Below are 23077 nucleotides of genomic sequence, written 5' to 3'. Positions count from 1 at the left end.
CTTTTGCCAACATGCAATAGAGTTGTGATGTCCAATCAAACAGTTGTGACAATTTCACTAACAGTTTAGAGAAAGACTGTTTCGAAAAATGAGCCAAAGGGAATGAGAAAAAAGCTGTAATACATCTATCAATTGGGGGCCCATATGTGATAATATTTATCCGAAACATGTAAAAATATTTTATATTGTCCAGTAGATCCTGAAAAGAATGTGTTTTTATGATATATTTATGTTGGCTGCTTAACATCATGGGAAAGCATCTGTAATATCACTTCCATGTGGTGTATGGGAATGGAAAATGGGGTGTAAAAGGATAGACATCCACTGGTTATTAGAGGCATGGTGTTAAATTAAAATGTAAAAACTGGGTAGCCACACTGCTGAATGACAGAATATGTCCCTCTGTCTTTTAAATATACTTTTCAGACCTTTCATTTTCAGTCATGGTGGGTGACAATAAAGACAAAGCTTCTGCGCAGTTTTTCCATTGCAGATTTATTTACATTTAATGATGGTAAATCTTGAAGCATTGTGTAATGTGTTCTCATGAGGTCTACTTCATCATCTTCATCCAAAATGTATGTGGTAAACAAAAATCTCTACCAAAACATTGAGTGTATTCATGCGAGACCCACATCTGTGGCCGCTGCATCGTGGGTCGAATCTCTGTTTGGCGCGCACTCCTGTCTCTGAGGTCAGCTTTTGCGGAGCCCCTGGCTCAACAATCACACCAAACCACTATCAAGTCCATATGAAGGCAATAAAATCAGATTTAAACCAGATCCCGATTGGTTTTATGTCCCCGTTGTGAAAATATTGTAATGTCAACCTGGGTGCAGTCCATCTCAAAACGTGTGTGTCTGTTTATGAGTGAGTGAAATGGGAAGAAAATGAGACAGCCAGCATGGTGAGTGTCAAAACAAAAGAAGGTAAACCCTTTATTTTCTTCTCAGTATACATCACATAATCAACAAAAAAAGAACATTCTACAGTACTTTAAAAAAAGGAGTTTAGAAAACAATAATTATACAAATCAGATTTGCCCAACGAGTCTCTAAATTGCAGTGGAAGGCCTGGCTGAGCAGAAGTCCATATTAAAAAAGACACAAAACAAGAGAAAGCAGATAAAAACAATATGCCGATAACCAGCTTCTTATGTTTGTGACCAAACAGCAGACGCATTGATCAAAGTATTAAAGACTAAACGTGAAAACACACATGGAGAACGGTCAGCGCTGCTTTTAGAGCATCTGTGCAGTCGCTCCTTTCAAGGCAAAGCCAGAATTTTCCTGGATGTGTGGCGCCACTGGCCTTTGGCCACAGGAGGAGCGGGTGTCAGTAGAAGCCCCTCTCCAATGTAAGGTCCACTGGTGATAAGTAAAACCTAGCTCCAGCTCCTATGGTGCTGCTTTGTGGAAGGTCAAGGGTCGATCTCCATGGGAACAACCGTGAGGATGGCGTCCTCATTTCCACGGCGCACAACTACTCTCAAGGTGCCGTCCTGCTTGATGGCGGAAGTGACATCATTCGCTGATGAGATCCTTTGGCCGTTGATCGAGATGATGACGTCATGTTCTTTGAGCCCAGCACTGGAGGAGAGAAAAAGAAGAAGAAGAGATGGCTTCATAAATGGCACTTGTTGTATGGATAACAGCAAAACATTATGCCATTTTAGTTTTATGGGCCTGATTATCTTAGAAATGATAATCTGGCACAGTTTTAGCCACTAAGGAGGTAAAAGTAACGCAAGAGGGGTACCCTGTGCCGAGGGGCACTGACCAAGCGGCGGTATTTGACAATTTGGGAGTGAGAATGTGTTGGTATGGGGCTAGAAGGTCACTAGTTTAAGTCCAGCTATTGCATGTCACCCCCCATCACTCGTATCCTCATAGGGGGTCACCCTCTAAAAAAAGAAAATGCTGGTGGGTGCCCTTCCTCATTTTCTGTATTGGGATAACAAATTATCAAATAAAGACATTTTTCACCCCTTTAACTCTAGTAGTGAAACTAACTAAACACTTTTAAGCCAACAATATCAGGGACTAATTGTTTATTCGTATTACAATACATAGTTATTTTTGAAAATAAAAATCTTAATTTTTGGACAGTTCATCGGGATGTCTGGTGTGTGTTGTGGTTTACGGGGCTAGGGTTAGGGTTTAAATTTCACCTAGGGCCCTGGCTGTTCCGCATGTGGCCTTAGTCAGTATACATTGTGTAAGAACTTAAATTGTATATGATAGGATATATGATATACTATGTTTTCATCATCAGCAAATCCCATGAAAGGACCAAAATCAATGAACTGATATCAAATATTGTCTGTGTATTTAAAGTTTGACATATCTTATTCCTCTTCTTCTTATTCTTCCATTGTTGTCAAAAAACAATTAAAAACAGATGAATGACCCACGATGTTGCCCTGGGTCACATATTCCTTCATTTCGATGAACACAGGCACTGTGGCTAAGAGCTGGAAATATTCACTGGAGTGCCAAATGTGTATTTTTCCACCGCTAAAAATAGTCCCCATCAAATGCACTATTAAATCCTGCTTGAGTAACGTTTGCTAAAAATGACAGTACCCAGCTGTTATAGGAAATTGAAAAGTGAAATTATTCATGAGCCATTTTTTAAAATGTACATCTTTATTAGGAACCAATGGGCTTCCAGCTGAGCGTACTGAGAGACAGAATAACACATTATTGGTTTTGGTCTGTTCATTTGTTGACAATAGTAAAAATGTCCAATATCATCAGTCTTATGCTTTAATGATCAAATGTGTTGGTTTTATGACAATTCCTTCTCTCTGCTTGCATAATGTTTTACTATAATTTCCTCTTTAGATTTTAGTAGAAAGAATTAAAACAGCAGTTTCAATTAAAGCAGCAGGATTGGAGCAAATGTGATTTAAAAAAGTTATTTTTATAAAACGGTCACTATATCCTGACAGTAGTGCATGAGACAGATAATCTGAAAAAAAATGATGTGCCTCTGTGTCCTCCGGTGCTCCTAATGGCATCTGCAAGATTTCTCAGACCGGAGGAAAACATCCAATCAGAGCCGAGCTGGAGCCTTGCCGTCTCTGAGCAGCTGACTCGCAAACTCCAATCAAACGGTCAAAAAAGGCAGCGCTGATCAAATATGAATCAATTATGTTACTGGAATGCCTATTTCTCATGTAAAATGTTTTCAGAAACATCTTGTAGTGTACTGTTTAGTTGTAAAATGAGAATGAGGTTTGTTTACAGGCCCGTGAGCACAATCTGAACCAACGTAAAATCTAAAGAACATCAGGCGATCAGGATGGCAATGATAGCACAGCGAGATTAGAACGCAAATAAAAACATATTGGCCGAACGTACACCCATAATAATAAAGAAAACAAACCAGTAAACCTGAAATCAGACGCAGACCCCGGCGGTAACCAGCAGTGATATCAAAAGCTCACTCTCCACACAGCTGCTTAATCACAGCCACATGTAAACACAGACCACCACACCTTCGCTCGCTACGGCATCCATAAACAGAACTGCAGCTCATTACGCTCAGCTGCTCCAACACCTCCGACAGAGCAAATGGATGGGTCTCTACAGCGGGGTCAAGATTTCTAAAGGCCATAGTAAAGCAACACAAAACAGAGCGAGATCAAAAGCATGAAAGAGCAGCATAGAAAATAACACGGATCATAAAAGGAACCACAGAAATGTTATTATGCAAAAAATAGGGTGATTTTTAGGTAGTGAGTAAAGTCTGTCGAGGCCCTCTAGGGGACACCGCTCTGCAGTGAGCTGGGTGAGCAGGCGCAGGAAAACCACAGCGCAGCTAGTAACCTCCCCGCATGAGGTTTGAAGGAAATTGCTGACCTCAGCGTCTTCCGAGCCCCACTCTACTGGAGCTGTGGTGGTGGCTGATTGGAGTGGGTTGCGATTGTGGGAGGAGGGGGATATTTCAGATGGCCAGGCACTCCAGGCACGCCGGAGTGAGCCATGAATTTACGTTCTGCTAAAACAGTTGTGTGGTGTGTGTTTGAGTGTGTGTGTCAATGTGTGCACACTTGACAGTTAGAGGCGAGAAATCAAATAAAGGAAGGAAGGAAGGAAATGGACGGTCTATTTGCATTGTGAGAAGGGAGCAGGAGCTGCATGGAGAGTGATGACAGTGAATTAAAGTGCACTTGTAGCATAAAGTGACAAAGACAATATCCCATAACTGAGAAAGAGTCAGAGAACTTGCATTTGCAAAAAGGTTATAATTATAACAACGTATTTTTGTAGGCCAACCCCGGAAGTTAGCATCGCCCTGGTTCCCTCCACAAAAAGCCAAGGGGATTTTTTCATTGGGTTTTGGATTATTGCAGAAAATAAACTCTGTTGCAAACAAACATTTATGATACTTACACATTTTGTTCAGCAAGATAATCTCCACAAATGAAGACCACTTTTATGATTTTTGTAGCGTGAATGCAATCACCTGAAGTAAAAAGCTAACGTTAGGCTGTAAACTAACGCCTCCATGGTCACATGAGCGCGAGAATAAGGCTGTAAACTTTTAGTAGTCTCATTTAGCCACTTGTTGGCAACCGCCTTTTTTAAGACACTAACTATAGAAATTCCATTTCTGCCAATAAATTCCCCCTAAATGTTACATACTGTTCCTTTAAAGGATATAGTTTGTATTTTGTTTCAGTTTACTAACACTATTTTTCAACTGCTTATTTTCGTTTTATTTTCAGTTTTGTTAAGTATAATAACCCTGATTTACACCTCACTGAAAACCATGATGTTATAATTTGACACTGAGCCCACTCTTATGGAGCCATATGGACAAAACGTCTTCCTTACGTTGCAGCTGGTGTCTTTGCGATGACCTCCATAACGTAAGCTCCAGAGGTGATGTCAGGGAAGTCACGGTGTCGAGTCTTCAGCTCTTTGGCCAGCCTAGAGAAAGAAAAGGGAGCAGAGTTTAGTAATTAACAGCCATTTTTTTTATCTAAAACCAGAAATTAAAATGTTGTAGTTTCCCATTATCTAAGCATCATGAAGGTTGTACTGTTGCTATTCCTCTGGCGATGTATAAAAGTGTGCAACTCACGTTGGAGTGAGAGTCATCATCCTCACACCAATATACTTCTTCTTAGCAGCCGGTCTCCCTAGAGATGGACAACAACACAATACAGATACAATCATTCAGCCTCTCGCCTGCAACAGTCTGGTTTTATGAGGGCATTTGTTTTGAACTCGAAGAAAATAAAAATCCTCCAAGGTGTTTTCTTTCTGTATGTGAGTGATGGACATATTACTTTAGATCAGACAGCGGATCATAAGATCGCCTCACTTATCTTGCACGTGTTTCTCAGGACAGTGTGCACATGTCCATACACTCCATCTTCCACGTTTCATCATCTTGTTTTTCAGTTATTTCATCATATCGACAAATCAAATCAAGAAGCCAGGTTGGCAGTCACATATAAAATACATGTGAGTGTGTGCTATTTCCAAATCGCTATATGAGGTAAAGGGTGAAAAGCAATAAAATAAAAGAACAACCTGACAGGTACTGTCATTTTTCATCTTAGTAGTATATTTACAATGTCATAATCCTGTTGGGTAATGCTTGGCACGGATTCATAAAGCTAAAAATGTAGTCAATATATCTCAAGAGAGCACACTGAGATGAAAAATAACCAAAAAACTGGCACGTTGAATTATTATTATGCTCCTTTACTGTATGTGCATATGGGATCTTGGTCCAACTCTTGTGGCCAATTATTCAAAATTTGCCTCCTACAGTTTGTCTTGGTGAGTGAGTAGAAGCCATAAAATGAAAACATATACAGTAAGTTGTGTCAGCGAGAGCTCATACCTCTGGACAGCCTGTCGTAGGACTCTGTCAAGAACTCTCGAATTTTATCTGAGGGTATAGCGAAGGAGATGCCAGCTGTCACTTTCAACGTATTGATCCCGATCACCTCACCATCCTTAAAAAAACAAACCTCTGTTTAGTTTCTGGTAACGAACAACTGCAAATTATTATATGGATTTAAACCATAGACTGTATGCAAAGATAGACGACATGACAGCTCCCTAAAAGTGAAGCCAAAACATCTTGATCACCCCCTGGTGGGTGGCTGCAGTATACCTAACCTTAACCATCTCGCAAGAGTTTCGCAATTTGGCTGTTACCTTATTGACACAACCATATTTTGGCTTCACTTTTGTACAGTTGGAGGAAGTGGAGACGCGTTGTCCATCTATATATACAGTCTATGATTTTAACATGTCATGGGAAAGCAAAAATGGGTCTGCAACCGAAATAAAAAATAGCTTACCAGATTTACCAGAGGCCCTCCGGAGTTGCCGTACTGCAAGCCAAACAAACATACCACTTAATATTTGTATTTGTGAGAAAAACAAAGTGTATGCATGCATCTTTGTTCGCTTACATTTATGATGGCATCGGTTTGAATATACTCCATGTCGGAGTTGGGAAGGCCCAGCTCTCTGCCCCCTCGCTGAGTGGTGCTGACGATTCCCGTAGTTACTGTGTTCTGGAGGGAAAACGGGCTGCCGATAGCAACCACAAACTCCCCTGGTCTCAGGTCTGCTGAGCGGCCCAGCGGCAGCACAGGAAGCTTGGTCTGCAAGTAGGAAACACAGAGGGACAACACGTTACATTACTGGAGGCCAACGTTACTGAGAAAAAAGAATGATTCATGAGGCTTTGCAGTATAAAACGAATGGTCATGCAGACCAGCCAGCCCAGTCGCACAGCAGTTCAGAACCAATTCGTATTTAATCCACAAACTTAAGTAGTTTTGTTGCCTATGCCTAACCATGTCGGTCTATTTCTAAACCTAACTAAGTCGTTTGTTGCCTAAGCCTAACCAAGTCAATTATTTCTTAAGCCTAACTAAGTAGTCTGTTGCCTAAACCTAACCATGTCGATCTATTCCTAGACTTAACTAAATATTTTTATTTTGAAAAGACTGGAGCGGAAATTGACGAGCGTCACGTGTTGTTGGACATTTGTAGGAAAACGCACGAAGAATATGTTGTTGAAAGTCGTGCTGAACGTCATGAGAAAAATGGAAATTTGTGTCTATGTACACGAATCAAATAGATTAAATTTCGTGATTATTTCACAAACTGCCGTGAGACTGTGTTGGAGCAGCAGGTAGGAACAAAAACATCAAATGAATAGTTTATAAATAAATAAAAATAAATGTATAAATGAATGTATGCATGCAAAATGCATTGGCATATGTACAGAAAAGGTGTCATTATTGCGTCACCAAGATGACCCTCAGCTCCTTCTTATGCCTATGTAGAAAATCTAATGTCGCCTGTTAGTGGAAGGTGATCTGAATGAACGGTGACACTGTTATGTTTTGGTGACTGATACACTGTCATCACGGAAGACAATGTAATGCAACATAGTTTCAACTTTTCCAAGAGTGCAACTCTAAAAGAAAAACACAGACTCAGTGTTGCTTCGACTGCAATTACCCTTCTTCTCATGATCATGTGTTTTACGAGTGGACGGCAGGAAAATAATTACAGCAAAACCACTAACAGTCTTCTAAACACAACCCACTCAATGCTGCATGGCAGTGCTCCCATACAAAAACAATTACTCCTTTTCCACAGCAGTAATAAAGTGACATTTACGCCAAAACAACCCGACTCGAAATGCTAATAATCAAGATCAAAAGCTTCTTTGTTTAACTGAAAGTGTAGCCCAGCTGACAAATCATGCCTAATGGGGAGTGTGGTCCACAGATGCTGGAAAATGTACTGATATACGGTAAATAATGAGTACCTTAAGCTGCTCTGGTTAACCCTGTTACACTGCTGGGCAAGGGAAACCAGGCTACTGAGAGCTGGCCTCTACAGACAGACAGGATATATTTATCCATCCGCAGAGACAGTTTCCTTCTCTGAATGAAATCATCTCTGCCGGGCAGCCTGCAGTCAAAGGCCAGGCGCCACCACATCACGTTGAGTCCGTGAAGAGACCCAACGCCCTGCACCATCTTAGCTTAAAGGACCTGTCTCGAATGCTCCTCCTATGTATCCATTTTGTTTACTCAGGGTTATAAATAGGCTGCAAGGTAACTGAGACAGCAACACAAGTTGGCACACGCAGACAAAAGGATAACTCAGCAGGCAAATCACAAGTCATATTATTCTTAAAGGGGACATATCATGCTCATCTTCAGGTTCATACATGTATTTTGGGTTTCTACTAGAACAGGTTTATATGCTTTAATGTTCAAACAACACATTATTTCTCTCATACTGTCTGTCTGAATATACCCGTAATCACCCTCTATCAGAAACGCTCCGTTTTAGTGCATTTCAACAGAATGACAACAGAATTGCGTTGCTAGGAAACAGTTTGGGTTCATGTTTACTTCCTGTCAGCTGATGTCATTCACATACACTGCAACAAGAAATAAACTGGGACACATTTTGAATGTTTACGTTTAAAACTGTGGAATTGTCTAAATATTGTAGATTTGTGACATCACAAATGGAGAGAAATCCAAACGGCTTGTTTCAAACGCACAGTTTCTGAATACGGGCTGTGTGTATTTATCTGTGGATTGAGTGTTTTGATACTTTCACAGTATTTATATATCACTTAAACCTGCTTTATAATTTAAAAGACATGAAAATCTTACTTTTTACGATATGGGGCCTTTAAGTAGGGCTGTCAATCTATTAAAATATTTAATCATGATTAATCGCATGGTTGTCCATAGTTAATCGCGATTAATTGCACATTTTTTATCTGTTCAAAATGTACCTTAAAGGGAGATTTGTCAAGATGTTTTCCTTATGCAAATGTATGTCTATATTTATTATTGGAACTCAATTGTAAAAATGTACCTTAAAGAGAGATTTGTCAGGTATACACTTATCAACATGGGAGTGGGCAAATATGCTGCTTTATGTAGACATATGTATATATTTATTATTGGAAATCAATTACCAACACAAAACAATGACAAATATTGTCCCAAAACCCTCAAAGGTACTGCATTTAGCATAAAAATATGCTCAAATCATAACATGGCAAACTCAAGCCCAACAGGCAACAACAGCTGCGTTAATGCGTTAAAGAAATTAGTGGCGTTAAATCGAATTTGACAGCCCTATTCTCAAGTCATAAAACATGACACCTCGCTACATGCATACATTTTTGCATTTCTGTGTTCATGGATGTCTGCAGATAAAGACAAAATAAACTGATAACAGACACCTGATTCATAAAAAACTGCAAATTAAATTAGAAATTGGATTGTGGGAAAACATTTAAGACACACTTTTGATTCAGTCTTGTTATACTTTGCTGTAAACAATCTCGTCCCTTAAGGTGAAGTTATTATTAGAAGCAGACAAAGATAGTGATAGCTGGTAACTGAGGAAGAGAACCTTTCTACCACCTTACCTCACACACACACACAGATACACATATACAAAACACACAAATGTCCAAGGCTGTGTTCATGAATCCTGTGGGCTTGTTAGAACATCGTGGGGAAAGTAAACATGGCACAAAAACACATAGGCTGTAGTAGTACAGTATGTACATAAACCATGAAACATGCGTTTGGCGCGTGCAAACACACACACAAACAGACACCTGACACAGGAGTGGCGGTCTGTATAATCACCCCCCGCCGCCCCTCTCCCTTCACACTCCATGTGAGATAAGAGTATAACCAGATGGAGAGAGGAAGCAAGAGAAACACACACAGCTGAGAGAGAGAGAGGATGTCAGGTGGATGTGAGTCACTGCCAAGACAACCAGGACTCGGCCTTTGCCGGTCACCATGATTATGATAACAGTTAGTGATACTGGCGGTGTCATAGCAACTGTTGCCATCAGGAAAAAACCTTGCATCTCCAAAATGTCAGCTTTGAGGAGCCGCTTTGGTTGCAGCTTGACTCCAGTTAATCATAAGGTGTTTTGAAAGAATGTAGAGAGATAGTTCGGGTGTTTTGAAGTGGGGTTGTTTGAGGTACTTCTCCATAGTCAGTGTATTACCTACAGTAGATGTTGGCACGCCCGCAGTTTGGAGAAGCAGACAGGAGTTACCGCACGGAAGCAAAGTAATGTAATGCTGTGGACGGGGCTGGCAGCAAAACGTATTTTAGCCACCTAAAAGAAAGGCTCACCCAAAAAAAATCAGTTTAAGTGTACTCTATTTAGAATATTTATGCCGATTTACCTTACCTTGACACAGCTATACAGTCTATGTTTCCGACGGGGAATTGAAGCCGTTATCTATGCTTTCTCTAAAGCCACCAGACTCCATTGACAAAAACAATAATTTTACCTCGCAAAACACAGCAGTTGCTTAAAGTGATATGGATTTTTTCTAGGTGCGCCTTTCTTTTAGGTGGCTAAAATATGTTTTGCTGCCTGCACTGTCCACAGCAGTACATTGATTTGCTTCCGTGCGGTAACTGTTTCTCCAAACTGGGGGCATGTCATCTGTCATCTGTCATCTGTTGTAGGTAATACACTGAATAGTACCTCATACAATTCCACTTCAAAACACCCAAACTATCCCTTTAATAAACGCGAGTAATGCAGAGTTCACACACACACACCAACACAAAATCACAATGCATTCAGCAAAAACATGTAAAAAGAGTGCAAAATGCATCAATACGCTGACAGCCAAACAACGCCTAGGTGAGATGGCGGAACAAACACTGAACATGCAGATATGCACAACTTTTTGAAAGACTCCTCGCTTTCATATCACTTACGAAACGTGACTAGTCAGCAATCTGGAATGAGTTGTGGAAAATCATCCAGCCATGTGAGTCTGCCTCTTCCTGGCCACCCAAGTGACTCACCCTGCTATTTCAGACGAAGGTTACGATTGCACTCGTACTTCACCCAAAGACGCTACAGCCACACTTAAAGGAAGGAGGCAAGGTGAAAGAGGGGAACAACAAACACCACAAACCGCGGGGAAAAGAGTCTGAGAATGTGAGGCGAATGAGTCAAATGCTGCCTTGTTATTGATATTATGTGATGCATGCAGCGCAGGTTGGCAGAGATCAGATTATGACCAGAGAAATATTTTGGGTTCAAGACAAATAAGAACAACAGTTTGAGTATATATATATATACTGTATGTCAGAAAAAATAAACCAACGCGCTGCAGAGTTTTGGAAAAAGTCTACGAGGATAGCATCTACTTTCTGAAAATGAAAGCTCTCACAAAGGAAACCATGTTTTCCAAGTTCTTAGATAAGAGAGAGAAGTGGGGCATCAGATTAAAGGAGAGAGGACTAAACAGCTTTAACCGAAGAAGTGGTTGCATGTGGTGTGAAAAAAGTTCAGACTTTTTTTTTTCTATTTTCTGTCACTGAGTTGAGTTTTGATTCAGCCTCCTGCGCACAGACAGGCACATTTAGTTTATCGGGGACACCCCGACAAAGGGACAAAAAGACAGATATGCTGGCAGACAAGCAATCAGATCGCTTTGAAAATAGCAGCAGAGTTCCTATAGAGATGCGTCATTGTTTAACATTACGGCCTTGCTCGTTTGAAGGCCCATTTAAAAACCATTACACTAACTACCGTTTTATGACTATAGAGGACCAGGTGCAAACTTTAACTCCAGTCAAGCTGGGATGGACTGTGGCTTAATAGTCTCTGAGGCACGCAGACACACACAGAGAGAGAGATGGCTGCCAGGGCATGAACCCTCACAAACTCAAGTCTGTCAATTAAAACCCACACACCTGGCACTGCTCAGATATACAGACCACTTTAAAAATACACACATTCAGACTAGGAAGCTGCTTCGGTTGGGTCAGCGTGTGACCCTGAACTGTATATACGGTCACTTCACGCTTTCCTCTTCCTTTCACACAAGTGATTTCAAAGCAGGGAACATACTTTATAAGTTCCACCTTGCAACCTTCATAAGTACACAAAGGTATAGGGTTGTTACTGCTGACGTCTGAACGTGTGCCCTCGGGCTTGTAATGCAGATAAAAATGGGGCAGGATTCAACACGCTCATACATAACATCAAGTCAGAGGATCAGAAGATCAGGCTGAGGGGTTGGAGAGAGGGGACACGGTATGTGTGTGTGTTTATCTGCTTGTATGGTGTGTACGTGACTCATTTGTATGTGGATGAATGCCTGTTTTTGCATGTTTGGCAGTGGGTCTGAAAAGTGAAGCCAACCCAACCAGTCGAGGCAGATGGCCGCCCACCCGGGACCCGCTTTTGCCCAATGTTTCTACCCGTTAAAGGGGAGCTTTTTCTTGCCACTGTCGCACCAAGTGCATGCTCATGGGGGATCTCTTGTTGGGTCTCTAAATTATTTTTTCACTAAGTACCACTATATTGTAGTCGGATAGGAGCCGCTATTGGGTTAATTTATCCGTCTGAATTGAATTACTGCCGATACGACGTGATGTCCATGGCTGACTATCACCAGCTGATCTAGAGAGCTTCCGGTGAGTGCACTACAGCTGAGTGCGATTTGAGACCACACTACCCTGTCGAAATTCACTACGCAAGTAAGTACATAGTGTGCAAAGTGTACTACATGGAAGCATACTAACAGAAGTATCCAAATTGAGACATAGCTCAAGATGGAAACGGCCAAAATGCCAAACTCGAGGCGTCAAAACGTCAGTCCACAAACCAATGGGTGACGTCACTGTAACTACGTCCACTTCTTATATATAGTTTACGATGTCTGGTAAACTGAGATAAAAAATAGATATGTAGGTGGATGTTATGACTACGATTTTTACACACAGAGCCATAGAAGTACATTAACTATGTCTTTGCTCCATTGAGCAATTCCAAGCATGTTCAAATCACATAGGCTAAACCATATCCTTGCTGACACCAGCACGGAAACCACTATGGTTTCCATATGTTGTTGGGAAGGTTTGTAGAGTGTATAAGAGCAAACATATGTCTGCGAGCTCCGTGTGTATGTTCCACTCTGTGTAGTTTTGCACGAGAGCTCAGAGGACTTCAGAGGCGTCTCGGCTCTGGCTAGACACCACAACAACTTTGAACTGCACAAATCACAATGATGAGAGGAGATGAGGTCTTCATTTGATTCAGGAAGTCTGCCTAAAGTATATGAACTGCAACTCTCTTTGACCTAAAGTATTAGCTCATGCTTTTATTTATATAGTTTTGAAATGTTTCACCGTGCTCTGTGATGACAGGCGACCTTTTCAGCATTCACCGCCAGGATACGTTCCTGCACTGACCTTGAACGGGAGAATAGGTTTAGAAAATGGATGGATGTTTAACTGCACGCTGAGATAATAGTGGCAAGAGTGAAAACTTTGACTGTAATTCTAATTTCTATAGGTTTATATGTCTAGGGCAGTTATACTGTAGTCTAGACAGACTACTTTATACGGCTGGGGGAGCATACTGGAATCTCCTCAAGCACCTCAGAGGGTCCCTGGATCCCAGCCCTGCCTGTATGTGTTGCACTTTCCTAAAGCCTACACCCAAATTGTGGAGTACGACACTTGTAATAAATGAGTTAGTATAATACAAAGCACAACTAGCTAAATTACAAGAAAACATATTTTCTCTCTTAGTGATATCTATCTAGCTATGCAGAATGTTTAATTTCTCCAGGTTTTGAGAATCTGGTGAATGGAATTTTGTTCCTGGTACCCATAGTATTAAAACAGTTTTAAAAATGACCTATTATGTTTATTTTCAGGTGCATATTTGTATTTTGGGTTTCTACTAGAGCAGGTTTACATGCTTTAATGTTCAATAACACCATATTTTTCTCATATCGGCTGTGCTGCAGCACCTCTTTTCACCCTCTGTCTGAAACGCTCCATTCACTTCAAGTGCATTGGAGTTCAGAGTAGGATCAAAGTACCTAGCAAAAAAAAAAAAAAAGCTACCTGCATACTTGTCAACCTTGAGATCTCCAAAATAGGGAGGATTTCAAAACCAAAGTCGGGTGTCTGGAGGGTGCTCCCCAGAAAAATGTTCAGAGTTTCAGAGACTTTGTTTCCTGTATTCTGATGACTTTTAAAGAATGAAAATAAAATAATATGTACACTGCACCAGCATTTTTGTTAAATAGGCCTACTTTTAATTTGACTTTTAATTAGCAGCAAAGAAAACTGAATAACTCGCCCCTCTGGCGTGTGAATCTCTGGTATAAACTAGGCTAATATTCATCAGTTTCCATTCGTTCATTAATTTTTTTTGCCCCTGCTTGAGTATTTCTTTCTCTTGGTACTCTCCATTTCCCTTTCAGACACAAGACGACAATGGCACCACTGCACTGTGAAACCCGTTATTTCCAATGGCTTGTGCTGCGCCACGCCAGCTTTGCTGTGATGCTGTGATTTGCGTCGAGCACAGCTCAAACCACTCCGAGGTGCTGCGAGCAGCTCTCCTTCACCGGAAAAAGACATTTGGTGTAGCTCTGTTGTCGTCCAGGTGGAAACAGTAGGGCTTATAAACATTGTATAGTGCCAGAAACATGTTGAGATAACGAAAAGGAAGAAAAAGGAAAAAAGAAATGCTGGAGAATTGTGACCCCGGTAGGAAACCGGTAGAGGGCAATGAAAACCGTGAGTCTCCCGGCAAAATCGGGAGGGTTGGCAAGTATGGCTATCTGCACCGATATGTGCCAGTAAGAGTATGTTTGACAATGGTTTTTCGCCCTTTTTTCCAAATTTGGGTGAACTAACCCTTAAAGGCAGGGTCAGATGATATAATCTACGCCCCTAATCCTCTTTAAAATAGGCGTTGTGACAGAATGCATCACAGCCTCTATTTAGTTCAAAAATAAAATGAATTGATAGTCAGTGAATGTCTAAAATACACTGTTCTGTTCTGACTAAAGCTGTGGTTGTTCTAAATAAGCATCTAAAGTGACGCCATTGACTGATAACCCGAAACAGTTGTGGGTAAGGTTGCTGGGGTTGGGAAACAATTACGCAGCAATAAAGAAAGCCAAGAAAAGAAAGTGCATCAAGATCCAGCAGGGCAAAAGAGTGAGTGTGTGTTTTCCTTGGCTCGTCTCCCACCCAACTGCATCCTTAAGCATGGGAACCATTTTGGTTGCAGGGACAAGAGATGAAGGAGAGAGGTTAGGTCAGGAGGAGAGGAGGATGTGATTCATTTCCCCTCCGCCTGTCTCTGAAGGACGACATGCTGTGTCTTTCCACTGGCAATGGAGCGTGTCCTCTCCAAGTCCCTACAGTGAGCCATTTTAAACCCATCCATGTATACACACGCACGCACGCACGCACGCACGCACGCACGCACGCACGCACGCACGCACGCACGCACGCACGCACGCACACACACACACACACACACACACTGATTTGAATAATTGATTGCATGATTGCAAGCTTGCGTTTGTACTGTTCATCTAGGGGAATGTGGATATCTCTTACTTCCTGGGGAAGCATTTAGCAAATGTTGCTGATAAACAGATAGATAAACGCAGGAGCACATGGCTACAGAGAGGCACATTCCTTCTCTTTCCTCTCTGCTCATGAACACAGACGCACACACACACACATACATATTCCAATAATAGCCCAGTCCAAACCAGCAACAGGCAAATTTCCAAGAGGGGAAATGGGTTTGGGACGGGTTGGGACTCTTAATAGTAGGCGATGGGTAATACAGAGACAGACAGTGGCATTGTTTCAGGGGACCGTATGGGAAACATGAGGCCAGTTTTCTCTGCCACACTGCAACATCTTGTAAATCTGATTTTAGCAGGAGGGTCAAGTTAATGGCTAATTTATTTATAGTTACGTCCAACCGTTTCAGTGGGATTTAATTCTTTTTGAGGTAACTTATCATTACAACACCTCTAGTGTTGAAAATAGGAATAGGAAGCTTTCCATTCTAGTATGATATACAGTATATGCAGTTCACATTGATAATGGTGGCAAATTAACATTTGCAGTCATTTTTGAAACAATGAGTCCTTGACTTCAGACAGAAGTAGACAAAAGAAGCTTCTCATTTTTAGTCTGCAAACGTTGATTTTGTCGGCTGAAATGACAGCTGTTGCTAGAATATTTCATAGGTTATATAGCTAAGCTATAACGTCAACGTCATTGGTTGAAATCTGTCTCCGGCTGACTTGTTTCCCTGTAAAAGGCTCTTAATATGAACTTCGTGGCTATATATCATGCTAAAAGACAAGAAAGAGAAGGTCATGTCTCTTTTTTCTTTAAGCAACAAGTCAGCAAATAAAAGCATGTACTTGCACTGCAGGGTACAGTTTGCCCTAGTGTTATTAGGATGGTAATATAAGGGGAAATGTAAATGTGTTTTTACTAGACAAAAACATACCTGGACAAGCAATACAGAAAAATATATACTTTGAAAGACAAAAGTCTTTGAGGATGAGGCCTAAGGATGAGGACTAACCATAGATTGTATATAAGACAAGATAGACGAAATGACAGCTCTCCAAAGTGAAGCCAAAACATCTCAATCTCCCCCTCGTGGCTGGCTGCAGAATGGGTTATAAATCCCACCTCCTCCATGTTAGCGGATGGGACATAGGCCAAACTAAAAAGTCAAAGTAGACGTCAAATACATTTTCCCAAAGATGTATTGATGTATGTTCAAGTGTTCATTTGGTTTTAATAAGTTATTGATGCTATAAAAAAAGGGGGTGAGACGTCATGATTGGCAGCTGTGACTCTCTCTCGCTGACGGCCGTGCTCGGCTCGCGATTGGTTCGGGTGGGTGACCTCCATACTGCGACTCTACCACCCGATCACTACTAGCTGTGCAGACCCTGGCTCCAAATCACGTCAAAATCTCAAGTTAGCTTCACTTCTGTACAGTGGGAGGAAGTAGAGACGCGTCCGTCCATCTTTATATATAGTCTATGGGACTGACCGATGTGTCTGGCTAATAGGATAATGCTGCGGTTACTGGTGTGTACACTATAAATTCAAGAAAGAGCGAGCGAGAGACGCTAACGTTAGTGAAAGTTCAACTCCTGAAAAGGCTTTTTTAGTAACTCCATAATGTAGTTATAGCTAATAATATGCTAACTCTTGGCCTTTGGAAGTAACACTAAGATAGCTAGTGAGCCAGGCATGGAGACGTATTGCAGCTAACAGTAAAGCAAATAAACAAACAGATTAAACTATTCCTTACAAACTTGGTTTTATCAAAATATCCAAAGCTTGACAGGCCTGCTTTGCCTACAATTTTTGAGCTGCAGTGTGAACAAAGCCAAGCATCAATGCGTTCCCTGCATTCAGCTGCATTTGCAGTATGAAGCACTCAAAACTCAAGGTTAATGACTGCACAGGCCGTGCAGTAAAGTGATCTGGAATGATATGGAAAACTCCCTGCATGCTACATTTGAGTGTTTTGAAGTCATTCCAAGTCAGCATGGTTGCTTTCCAAGTCCGTGGGGGTCAATATAAGTCAATATGATTAAGTAAATGTCCTTCCAAGTCAGCAAGCTTCTAGTCAGAGTGAAAGCAGGTAAATCTGAACCCATCATTATAAGCACTTCCAAGTGAATGTGACCGTGTCCAAGTCCTGAGTGAGAGAATGAGGTTAATGAGAGGCATTTCGCTGTAAAAGCTGAAGCACAATGAGTTCTATCATTATTGTGCTGTTGCCACATCACACAATGCACTCATTAGCCTATAAGCTCACATTGTTCTCCAGACATATGGATCCATTTTCCAGGCCTTGACCACATCGCTCGCTCTTTCTCTGTCCCTCTTGCTTTCTCTTTTCCCCCCATACTCTACACAGGAACAAGTGAGTACGGCACTCTTTCCCCATCCCCTTCCCCTCTGAAGTTCCAGCTGCTGTAGACGGACTAATGTATTCCCCAGAGCTGAGGGGTAGACCACAGCCCAGAGAACGGACTGGGTCTCGCTACCAATAAACTCCAATTTCACATAGGAAAGGGAAGAAAAATGAGACAGAAGCGAGTCTTTACACTCCTAACTTTAAACTTTCTCACTCATAAACTTGTACAATTGTTTATTGATTATCTGCTTCTAGAGTGCTGACATTAACAGCATTCAGCTTTTATTTAAAAAAGAGAACGCGATGATGAAAAGTAAAGTAAGGAGCAGATGGAAGATTAAAGATACATATTCAGCACCAGTCAGGATATGAATTTATAAAATCACATATGGTAATTTTGCTATAAAACAGCCCAATTTATGCTTGAGGACAATTTCTATAAAAACTAAAACTCTAATCTGAAAATCTCCTCAACCTAGAGATGAAAAGATATTTGTGTGCTCATTTAATATTTTATTTTCACTTGAGCGTCCATTTCTGTTTCCAGTGGTGAAAGTACTCAGATCCTTTACTTAGGTAAAAGTACATATACCACATTCTAAATATACTCCATTACAAGTAAACAGTCCTGCATTCAAAATGTTACTTAAGTAAGAATATTATATTATTCGTTTTAATCACTGACAAATTCATGTAAGAGCATTTTAACGTTGTAGGTCGTCAATGTGGATCTAATTTTACATACTTTGTATACTAATGGGTATATTACTATGATGCTACTGCATCATATCATATGTTTTCATGTTTTTATGTGTAAAAAGTAGGGCTGTCAGAGCTAACGCGATAGACAGACAACTGACTTGTAATTTGCTTATGAAGACTTGTAACTTGACTTGGACTTGCTTTGGCAGCAATCTGTTAATTATACAATTCAGTGAACTGTCCTTGAATAAAGGAAGAATATTTCAAAGCTGGAATTTACAGTTATTACTCTTGGGTGCTGAAATTAAATACCCTGTAGCTATAGGTTTGGATGACTATACTTTCCCTTTTAAATGTAATCCAAAATGACAAGTTTGCACGCCCTCCTACTCTCTCATTATAACCCTCTATAGCATCCTCTAATTTTGCCCTGTATTAACTCTCACTGGTTCCACATCACGCACACACACTCACACACACACACGCACGCACACACACGCACACACACACACACACACACACACACACACACACACACATGCCAACCTCCCTTCATTAGCAGGAATGCCAGTTCCATCTGCCTGTCCAAAGAGACCACATGTCTTCTGGGGCTTCATCACTGACTCATGGCCTGGATGACCTGCTCCGACATCACACAATGACTTACACCCTTTATCACAACAAGCATACCCATGATGGTTGAGTGTGTTTTCTACCAGTATGACGCCCTGGATACATCTGGCTGTCATTTGATTACAACTGACCTGCTTTATTACAAACACATGTTGTTTACCAACCAGTTAAAGAGGACCTATTATGCTTATTTTCAGGTGCAAACTTGTACACTTGTCTTTTGGGTTCCTACTGGAACATGTTTTACATGCTTTAATGTTCGCGAAATGCTTTATTTTTCTCATACCGGCTGTGCTGCAGCAATTCTTTTCATCCTCCGTCTGAAACACTCTGTTTGAGCTCCTGCCACCACTCTGTTGTCATTGGTCAACCGAACCAAACTTTTCGGACTCTGCTTCAGCTCTGCTCTAACTAGCTCTGTTTGAGGGCGCCCAAACTAGCTGCTAGGCAAAGTGTGTTACTTGGTGACATCACCACGTTACGGAAGAAAAGGCAGGACTTCAAGCAAGGTGGTTCAGGCAGTTCAGGAGCAGTGTTTCTGTGGAGGAGAGTAACTCCCTTTGGCCTGAAGTAACACACTAACGGAAAGGGAAAAACCACCAAAGCATAATAGGTTCTCCTTAAGTCATGGTGTCATTTTGGTGAAAGGTGGAAAATATTTCTCCATGCACTGTATAAAAAGACTTCTGCAATGATGAAGCATATATTGTTGATGAGCAGCACAACAAGGTATTTTTCATGCTTCAGTAATTCCTGAATCTGCAGCAATCTGCAAAGGCTGTACACACTGAGCATGTGATGCAAACAAATCCCCCGCATGAAGATCAGCCTGTCATCAACAGACGGAACAGCTTTTATTATAGGATGAATCAAAACAAGGCGTCTGTCACTGCTCTTTTCTGTGCATTCTTCGCTCAAAATTGTCGGCCGAACAAAACACCAGAATGTTTCAACTCAACTCTTTTCAGGCTTGAAGGTCTTTGTAATCCACCTTGTGTTTCCGTCATGAACATCTATTCAGCTGTGTCACCCAGCCATGAGAGTGAGTTCCATAATGCACTCTGCTCTGTTATGACACCCTGGATCTCTGCCACGCTAGCTTGGATCTCTTTAGTCCAGTAGACGGAGAAACAAACAGAGACAGATAGGGACGTGGAGGGAACAAGGGACAAAACTGTAGGAAATATCCTGTGAAGCAAAGTGTAGAAAGATATTCAACTCTTCAGTTAAACTGGCCACAGGTCGGGATAGTCTCTGCAAGTTGCTCGTGAGGAGAGTTTTGTAATATCTGTCGGTTGTTTTTGCAGCCTGTCGTGTCTGAACACCAACAGGATCTGGACCGACTGCCAGCCAGCTGTTTTTTAAAGACCCATTTGGCTGCAGCTGCATTCTCACTTTACTTCACTTGCACTCGGAATAATCTAGATTTAGAAAACCTTCATGCCAGACTTCAATCCCCCAGCCGTCAAATCTCCAGACAGTTTAATTACAAAACAGGAATCAATGTTTTGATCTTGTTGCATTGGTTGAGAGCGCACAGAACTTTGTCAAGAGTACCTTTGCAAATGTTCTCATTCCAATTGACTTGTACATCTTTGAAAAAACGCTACTTTGTGAAAGCAACGTTTATTGTTCTCATGCTGGAGGATGGCCAAAATGGTGGTTTTGTTGTGACGTGCATTGGTGGTTGTGACTAGACATGATGAGTAAATGTAATTCTTTGGGTCAAGAACCAAACAACAGGGGGAGGAATTAGAAAAGTGATGGAAAGTTTAGTGGGAAAGTGGAGGAAATGTATCCTCTAATAAGCCTGTTTCTCCGGCCTTAATTAAACTAATCACATCTCAATGAGACAAATTATATCTCTTTTAAGGAATGGTTTTGGTAAACACCCTTATTCACTGTCCAGCTAAGACTTTGATGAAAAGATCAATACCACTCGCATGTCTGTATGCTGATAATGGAGCACGAGCCAGGAGGCGATTAGCTTAGCTTAGCATAAACACTGGAAGCAGAAGGTAACAGCTAGCAACTGTTTTTACATTGAGTTAAGGCCTTTACATACCGGGGGTGCACGTCAATATATTTTTTTGAAACTGTTGTTTTTGTCACGAGTACTTTCACACAGAATGCGAATATTACATGGCAATAAAAGGGAATAAAGGAATCAACCAGTCACGTGGTGCAGAACGGGTTGAGTGGTGCCTATATTTATGAAACAACAACACGTAGTCTGAACCAAGACGGCAAACTTCATTACTCCTTTCAACCTTGACAAAGGCTTCGCAGACCAGATCCACCGTTCTCGGCCTTCATCGCTGCTAGTTCTTTGATGTCGACTTGGTGTGTCTGGGCCTTCACATTAAAAGCCCTAGACATATAAGGTAATATTCACAGGCGAGTATTACGCTTAAGGCCTTTATACAACGGGGTGTGTGTAAAGTCTTAGTTAGTCGATGCTAACCCAAGGTAATCACCCCCTCTAAGGGAGACCTGGCTGAGATAGGCAATAAAACAAAAGCGAACAGAAAACATGTTCAAGCTCTTAGTTTGATCAACATTTCACTTTCTAGATGTCTCTAACTGCCACTACTAGTTCTGTCACTTTACTGCCCTTCTGACTGTGTGGTACTTTGACTGACCGGTGCTTCGATCTTGATGAGGGCGATGTCCGATTTCTCGTCCACGTCTTTGATTTTGGCCTCGTAGATGCCGCCGCTCTTCAGCTCCACTTTCACCCGGTGCTTATTTGCCACGACGTGGGCATTGGTCACTATCTGGCCATCCTCTGCCACAACAAAGCCAGAACCACTGGCCACGGCCACCTCCCGCTTGGAATAGGTCATCCTGTGGGAGGGAGGAGGAGGGGATTAAAGTATTTCTATTCACTTCTACACTCCTTCAACAGGTCTCTTCTTCTAGAAAAACAAACTGAGAAAACAGCTAAACCAATGCATGATGTAACAGCAGTGTAACACTCGGGATTTGAAAGAAAAGTGAGTTGAAAGCATTTGAGTGCAGGAGGTAAATATATAAACAGTAGGTAGGTAAGCACTCAAAGGTGAGCCGGGGAGATTAAATATACATAAAAACAGTGAGAGGAAACAAACACACACTGCAGACTTAATATACAGCACAACCTCAAGGAAAAACAGCTTTCAAGTCAACCTGAGGCGGCGACAGCGGAGGAGGGAAGAAAAAGGGACAGATCTGAGTGAGGGAAAGATGGAAACGTGGAAATCAGAGAGCGGCAGACGTTCAAAGAACCACTTTACCAGCTACAGTGACAGACGCGACGGAGACGAAGAATTGAGGTGTCAAAGAAGGACGAGGAGCAGAGATAAAAGAGCATAAAGGCTGAAAAGAAAAGACGTTGAAAGACTGAAGTGGAGAATAAGGTGCTGTACCAACTGGTGTGGTCTGGGAAAGTACACAGGTGGGCTGTAAATTCTAGTGTGTTTCAATTTGTCCCACACACACACACACACACACACACACACACACACACACACAGGTGCACGACTCTTACTTGCGGTAAAGTTCAATGTGAACCACAGACGGAGCAATTTTCTCCACCACGTCGGCGATGAAGTTGTATTTGTGTCTTGGGCTGTCTGGGTTGTCCTGAGCTGGAAATACAACACACACACACACACACACACACACAGACGCACGTACGTCAGGATGTGAGACGAGTAAAAGCAAACAAAAGATGCACTGAAATACTGCATGATGTAAGAGCTGTGTTGAGAATAGAAAACCAACAAATAAAACTGCCCATTATCATAACACAGAGGGGAAAAGAGAAGATGGCAGTTCTTATGCGGTGGAGACCGTCTAGGTCCTGTCAGACACACATGCACACACACACATTTACAAACTCTTAACCCTGGCCGTAAACCTCACTAATAAATACTTGACCTTGACCTTTACT

At 41.5% G+C, this 23077-nt stretch overlaps 1 protein-coding gene across 1 annotated transcript in view; it reads right to left on the bottom strand.

Annotated features, from left to right (window-relative positions):
• Window positions 1-908: 908 nt before the first annotated feature.
• Window positions 909-23077, bottom strand: part of LOC141773966 (serine protease HTRA1A-like) — a 33208-nt gene continuing 11039 nt past the window's right edge. The window contains exons 2-9 of the mRNA XM_074646195.1: window positions 22673-22772; window positions 21786-21990; window positions 6446-6640; window positions 6332-6364; window positions 5866-5980; window positions 5095-5152; window positions 4845-4940; window positions 909-1589 (exon numbers count right to left, since the gene is read on the bottom strand). Of these exons, the coding sequence (XP_074502296.1) occupies window positions 1421-1589; window positions 4845-4940; window positions 5095-5152; window positions 5866-5980; window positions 6332-6364; window positions 6446-6640; window positions 21786-21990; window positions 22673-22772 (971 nt within the window). The 3' untranslated portion in view covers window positions 909-1420. The remainder of the gene's footprint in view (window positions 1590-4844; window positions 4941-5094; window positions 5153-5865; window positions 5981-6331; window positions 6365-6445; window positions 6641-21785; window positions 21991-22672; window positions 22773-23077) is intronic.

Source organism: Sebastes fasciatus, chromosome 9 (genome assembly GCF_043250625.1).
Source record: "Sebastes fasciatus isolate fSebFas1 chromosome 9, fSebFas1.pri, whole genome shotgun sequence".
NCBI lineage: Eukaryota > Metazoa > Chordata > Actinopteri > Perciformes > Sebastidae > Sebastes > Sebastes fasciatus.
Note: the sequence above shows the minus strand (reverse complement) of the source record. Positions and strands in the feature narration are given on the sequence as shown.